This window comes from Papaver somniferum, chromosome 5, assembly GCF_003573695.1.
Source record: "Papaver somniferum cultivar HN1 chromosome 5, ASM357369v1, whole genome shotgun sequence".
NCBI classification, from domain to species: Eukaryota; Viridiplantae; Streptophyta; class Magnoliopsida; order Ranunculales; family Papaveraceae; genus Papaver; species Papaver somniferum.
The window spans coordinates 71294070-71301239 of NC_039362.1; the positions used below are offsets into that span (position 1 = coordinate 71294070).

Below are 7170 nucleotides of genomic sequence, written 5' to 3' on the forward strand. Positions count from 1 at the left end.
ATGTCAAACACCAAGGACCCAGATTTGTCAACATACTTAAACCAAGAAAACTCTTACACTGAAGCTTTCATGGCCGATACCAAAAAATTACAACAGAAATAACTTTCTGAGATGAAAAGTCGAATGCCACCTAAAATTTCTACTCCTCCTGAACGTTGGGGATCCTGGTTTGTTCAATTTTATTCTTCATTTTTATCCTTCCATCAAGCTAAGGAATTAACACAGATTAGATTTACTCAGAATCCACTGTTAGTTGAATTCTTTAAAGATTGATAAGAAAAAATAATTGTTGAATCACTAATTATAATTAATTTCGTTAACTAACTTTATTAGCATTAATTAAACCGAGGGTATATTAGCCATTATTAAAATTAGCAAGATAAGTGGTACAGTCAACTTTTACTATTTCATGACCCTTTTTGTTATCTAGTGAGCCCAAATCCCCTCTTTTCCATGATAATAGAGTTCATGTTTTAGGGGTAGGAAGTAGGAATTAAGAAATTTTATCGAACATAGAGTCCTAGATATCCTCGATATCCGGGAGTTTTCGACCTTTAAATCATTGCATCCGCAAATGCAAAACCAATTGAAATAATAAGAGAAATAGTGTTATCTTAGATTGGAAAATGCAAATTGACATCGATTTACCAAACATGCATTTTTAAAAGTGGAGTTTCGCAATCTTCAATACAAGATAACATTATCTCTCATAATTTTAATTGGTTTTGCACCTAACAAAACCCATTTTTTTTTGTATGTTCCCAAAATAGGAAGAACAGTTACCCGCACCATTCCACTGAAATTTCAAAGGGTTTCAGCAAGTTTCTGTTTACTCTCTCTAGACTCTCTACTTATCCATTAATGGTTTCATCCAGATTTCTCAGTCTCAAAGTCTCTTTCTCTAATCTTATTCTAGACAGAAAACCCTCTTTACATTCCCACAGCCCATTATCATTACTTCACAAATCCCTTTCTTCTGTTTGTAACAATGACAGCTTACTTTCTTCTCCTTCTCTAACACCTCCAACTCCTAAAAAGGTTCCTTACAGACATTCTGCTCATGGAGTTGTATGGGAAGATCCTTATCATTGGATGTCAAACACCAAGGACCCAGATTTGTCAACTTACTTAAACCAAGAAAATTCTTACACTGAAGCTTTCATGGCTGATACCAAAAAATTACAACATAAATTACTTTCTGAGATGAAAAGTCGAATACCACCCAAAATTTCTACTCCTCCTGAACGTTGGGGACCCTGGTTTGTTCAATTTATCCTCTCCTTTTATTTGATTGTTTGAAGTTAAAACCTTTGTAACTAAAACCCTAATATTTGTACATTTTTATCTCAATTTTGGTTTTTTACTTATTGAGGGACTTGTTTATGTTGGGACAGGTTGTACTATCAATGCATGCCTGAGGGGAAAGAATACCCAGTTCTGTACAGGAGGTTGAAGAGGGGTGGCAATAGTTGGATGGAGACTGTTGCTAAATATGTGGGTACAGATACTGAAAGACCTGAAAAATTGCTGGATTGGAATGAAATTGCTGAGCAGTTTGGTATGCTTGTTAACCTAGTTTGAGTGGTCTTTAAATTTGGATAGGTTAGTGTGCTTTCTATAGTTTGATTCATTAATGTAGGTTAAGAAATGGAAGTAACAGGTATGTTTTGTTACTTGTCTTAAGTTGGAAACGTAGTTCAAGCACTTATTGAATCGAAGTTTTACTTGATTCGTTAATGGGTGCAGGTTATGTTCATGTGGGAACATGTCGTGTATCGCCTGATCACAACTTTCTTGCATACACTCTAGACACCACTGGGAGCGAGAATTTCATGTTTCAAATTAAAGATCTTAGGACTGGACTCATTCTTCCGAAAGTGAGGGTTGATGGAGTTGTTAGCCTGGCATGGGCTAAAGACAGTCAAACTTTATTTTATACAGTCTCTGATGAGACACAAAGGCCTTACAAGCAAGTTACTTTCTTTGCTTTGAAATTTTAATATTTATTTTCATAATAGTATCTCAAAACATTTCTTTATTGGCAGGGTATTTTGCACAAGGCTTGGATCAGATGCTGCAGATGTTGCTCCAATATTCACAGAAAGTGATCCGAGTTATTGTGTTGATATCACAAGCACAAAGGATGGAAAATTTATAACTGTGAATTCTAATTCAAGGACTTCATCCGAGGTAGGTACTTACTGTTCTTCTTACTAACTAGCAAAGTGAATATTAGGTATAGTTGTCCGGTGGTGGTATGAAATGTTTCAGTAGAATTTTGAAACTTTTTCTTAATGGTTAAATGATAGTGAAGAAAATTATGCTTCACTCGATGAGTTTCTCAAAGCATTAATACGAGTATCGAGTGGGGACAGAAGTTCAAAAAAGAATATGACTTGGTTAAAACGTGTTTCATTATGCATGCATCAAGTGAGTGATTTTGTTATCTTTGATGCTAGAAATTCTTTTAAACCAGTATATTTGTCACATGAGATATAAATACTAACTTTGTGGTGAAACTGATCTTATTGTGGTGAACCTCTGATCATCTATTTCATTCAGGTGTATGTAATTGATGCAAACAATCCCCAAGAGAGGTTGCGGAGAGTAAGGAAACGATTGGCTGGAACACAATATTTTGTGGAGCATCATTATGGTTACTTTTACATTCTTACTGATACTCCTTCGGTGGAGAATAACTATTTAATAGACGGGGGTTACTATATGGCTAGATGCAAAGCTGAGAACATAGAGTCGGCTAAGTGGCAGGTAAATTTTTTATTCATTTTTAAGTGGGAAAATTATTTGAGAGATTCATCAAACATGGATGGATTTATCCCCTAACTTGTGATCCCTTTGCAATTTAGGACCTTATTCTACCAGGCCAAGATGTCAGCTTTCAAGATATGGATATTTTCGAAGGGCATCTGGTGCTTTTTCTTGATAAAGGGGGATCATCTATGATCTGCTCCATTAGAATGCCTACCGATATAAATTATAAGGTGGTTATCACTTTTTATTTCATTTTCACCTGCTAGCTTAAAAGCGCAAGTATGAAGGCTTAGCATCCGTACATGCTTGGTTTTGTTCTATCTTGATCAACTGAAAGACTTGATTCATCGTCTAGCTTGGCTTATAATTAAATGTCTTGTGGGTAAGTTGTTTTGCAGCATCTTGATGATTTAAATCCTTGGTACTTTCCGCTGCCATCAAACTTGTGCACTGTTGCACCTTGTTCTAATCATGACTTCATGACAGCTGTCTACCGCGTGGTGCTTTCATCTCCCGTGGTATACTTCTTATATGATAACTTTGGATACATTTATTTATGTACTCTTTTCGCCTCTAACGTTTTTACCTAAAATATGAGACTTGTCTCATGAGGATGATAATGCAGAAAATCTTATAATTGAAATTTATGCCTTACTGAGACGCCTTGTAACCCCCTCGTTAATAGTGAAAATTCTTGTGTTTTAAGACTTGCAATAGAGGATCATGAGAAGGCCCTAGGCATGAGTAAATGCTTAAGACGTGTGCCATAGAGGCAGTGTACAAAGGGTTTTCTCTGTCCTTTCACGAAAAGCACAATTCATAATAGAGTTCGCGCTTTTTGTGCCATAAACTGTGCAAGTTCATCAAGAGAGCCGGGGGTTAAGGCTCTAATTATAAAGTTATATCCCTATGCTTAACTAAATCTCTCTAATTGTGTGTATAATCGTTTCTCCTACCCTTTCTAAGTGAAACTGCGCACACTTTCTCTCTCCACAGTGCTCTCCAGAAACTTTCATCTGAAGCTCCTGTTGTTATTTCTAACCACAGATGCCCGATGCAATCATCGACTATGATATGTCCAAGCAGAAATTCTCCTTTGTGCATCAAGATGAGGTAGTAGGTGTTACGGAGGACAATACCAGGTCCACCTCATTTTTTGATATGGATGCACAGAATGTCTTAGGTGATACACATAATGGCCAGCATCTCCAAAATCTAGAAAGAGCACAAAGCTGGAAGGATCTTTCTGAAGCATTTCATTGTGAAATGAAGGAAATTAAGTCACACGACGGTGTGCAAGTTCCCCTGACTATTTTATGCTCCCGAGATGCACAACAGAAGGGCCAGTCTCCAGGTATTTTGTTTGGTTATGGAGCTTATGGAGAAACTCTTGATAAAAGTTGGTGTGCAGATCGCTTAAGTTTGCTTGATCGTGGTTGGGTGGTGGCATTTGCTGATGTAAGGTAACTAGTTCCTAGTTGCATAGTTAATCTTTGTCCCCTAATATATTCTGTAAATTATTCTTTTGAAAATTAAGGTTGCATTTGTTGATATAATGGAATGTCCCCATTGAATAAATTTCCATTTGGTTCGTGTTTGTCATTACTCGTTATGCACTGTTGGCAGGGGTGGTGGTGGTCCAAGTTCTTCATGGCATAAAGCTGGTGTTGGTTTAAACAAACTAAACTCGGTACATGATTTTGTTGCATGTGGCAAGTACTTGATAGATGAGGGCTACATTCATAAAGATCAACTTGGTGCCATTGGCTTAAGCGCAGGAGGACTTCTTGTGGGGGCAGCGATAAATATGTATCCAGACTTGTTTCGTGCTGCAGTATTGAAGGTAACCTTTAACCATACTGACAGTTTTCAGTGTTACTTTCAACAATCGTACGATATATGTGTGTTTTCAAAACTTCCCAGGGTACCATCGAGAATGATGTTGTTGTTGATGCCATGAATCAGGTTCCATTTCTTGATATCTGTAATACATTGTTGGATCCCAGTTTACCTCTCACAATGTTGGACCATGATGAATTTGGTGACCCTCGGATTAAGCACCAGTTTGATTTTCTTCGAAGTTATTCTCCTTACGATAATATCCTGTCAGGAGTTTGTTACCCTTCGATGTTGGTCACAGCGTCGTTTCTGGACTCTAGGCAAGTTTTCATTTTTATTTGATGGAAAATTGTATCCGTAGCTTGTAGAATGCGTCGTGTAAATACATAAATTCGCGCAAGAAGCTCATACAGGTAGATTTGAGTATGATTTTCAGGGTTGGAATTTGGGAAGCTGCCAAATGGGTAGCAAAGGTGAGAGACAAACAAGGAGCAGGCTGTTCCAATTCAGTACTTCTAAAGACAAATATGACCGGTGGGCATTTCGGTGAAGGAGGCCGTTTTAGTCAATGTGAGGAGGTGGCTTTTGAGTATGCATTTCTGATGAAAGCGATGGGGATAACTGAGAGTGAGGCCGACAGCAAAGAAGCTTTGAGTTAGTATGAAAAGACTATTTCTCCAATCAAGAGACTGGAAATTAGTATGCGGGGATCCGGTCAAGGTAAACCACGGTGCTTGTTGAGAATATCCGTCACATTACTGCTGATGGATGCTAGTGAAGTCCTGATGAAGTCTTGTGGTTCATTGCGATTGCTTCCTCATCCTCAACATTGAGATTTGAGGTACTCACTTTTTTTGTTTTTGTTTTGATCAATTGAGGTACTCCTAACGATAAACTTTTTCCTTTAAACCTCAAAACTATTTATCCTCATTCATGTGAGCCTAAAAATTTCTTTTCAGGTTACTTGGCTTCTTTAACCCATTGCTGGAATGTTCTCATGACTGAGTTGGCGTAGCACTCTGCTTAAAGCAAGGAAGTTCGGAAGAAATCAGTATACACACATGTTGCAACAAGACTAGTAACTTGATTTTCAGGGGTATATAAACCTTTCATCTACTAACTTTGTTGGACAACACATCATCGCCTATTCTAGTTGTCGCCAGAATTTTGTTTTCCCAGATCTAAGAAATGAAGCTGAGATAATGAAAGAACTTGTCATCCCCTCTATCGTTGTGTAGTTACTTGAACTTTTTTTTTCCCATGTACTTTTGATCTTTAAGATTACATGATCTGTTCTTGTAAAAGGAGGATTGAAGTTCATTTTCTTTTTGGTATAATCTCTAAAGTCCAAAATTTCGTTGGCACATCATACACTTCAAAAGTTCAAACTGTTTTACTGGCGAAGTACAAGCGTTGAAAGGGTAATGACTAGCCATTGATTTAGTCCCACCATCCTTTATCTCCTTGGATCCAACATCCCCACAGGTAAATTGATGATACTTGATGAAAAATCTTGAAGGGGGGTCATTGTCCTAAGAATAATAATGATGTGCAGTTGTGGTGACTGGTAGAGCTATGAAGTGATAAAATGTCCAAAAGAGAAAAAAGACATTGCAGGTGATTGAATGAACAACATACCCATGTGGACTTGTTAAAGTATACTATGTACATTTATTCCAAGCTTTTTTACCTCAAATTTACAGTGAGAAGAAGCTAGACATACCATGAATTTATCCAGACTCGTTCTTGAATTTTCAAAAGAGAAAGTTAAAGTTTTCTATTAATGCAAGTTAAACCACTTAACAAGAACAATACTTAACCGCCATGCAAAGTCGACTCAAAAAATACAATAAGGTTGGTTGCACGTTTCATGAGTTGTTTCTTGCTACTCATGAGTGCATAATTTAATAAGTTGGATGGCTGCCGTCTGTTCATAATTTTATTCTTAATGCACCTCATTTGTTAAGTTAGATGGCCGTCTGCTTAAGTTAAGACGGATGTCTGCTCAAGTTTTTATTCTCACTTGGTAACCTTGGAGCCATTAGCGTCTAAGCAAAGGAACTGACATCTGAGCCAGATAATGAGTCCAACAAAACAATAACAAATGATCCTTAATGTGTGATTTGTGTTGGCAATGAAATATCTTAAAAGTAGAAGGAACTGAAGATTCGAGCATTTGACTACCTAAATCATGGAACTTAACTCAAACTAAACAGTTGGACATTTTCTCCACCTAACTTAGTGCCATGTGAGTTTTGAAAGAATGAAAAATAAAATCTATGATCCCAATTATTAGCAACCTAATTCCGACCTTATATATGGTCTCATATATATATATATAGATATAGATAGATTTTGTCATTAAAGCTTAAAGATATGTTTGAATGCCAATGACCAGCCCCAATATATATCAGTTGATGCATGTTACAGGGATAATGATTTGGTTCATGGCATTATTGATGATTGAGTTCATTCCTAGCAGTGAGCTGCATAATGCATGGCGCGTGGACAACCAAAACATGATCACCCACTGTTCATGTTGATTAAAGAAAAGGAGGC

The 7170-nt window shown here is 37.1% G+C and overlaps 1 protein-coding gene across 1 annotated transcript; it reads left to right on the forward strand.

Annotated features, from left to right (window-relative positions):
• The first annotated feature begins 620 nt into the window (after positions 1-620).
• Positions 621-5948, forward strand: LOC113281870 (protease 2). Its single transcript, XM_026530766.1, has 12 exons — positions 621-1259; positions 1395-1558; positions 1747-1969; positions 2046-2190; positions 2563-2769; positions 2868-3002; positions 3171-3290; positions 3820-4235; positions 4399-4615; positions 4738-4931; positions 5048-5452; positions 5571-5948. The coding sequence occupies exons 1-11, from the start codon at positions 862-864 to the stop codon at positions 5268-5270; spliced, it is 2442 nt and encodes an 813-aa protein (XP_026386551.1). The 5' UTR covers positions 621-861; the 3' UTR covers positions 5271-5452; positions 5571-5948.
• The last annotated feature ends 1222 nt before the right edge of the window (positions 5949-7170 follow it).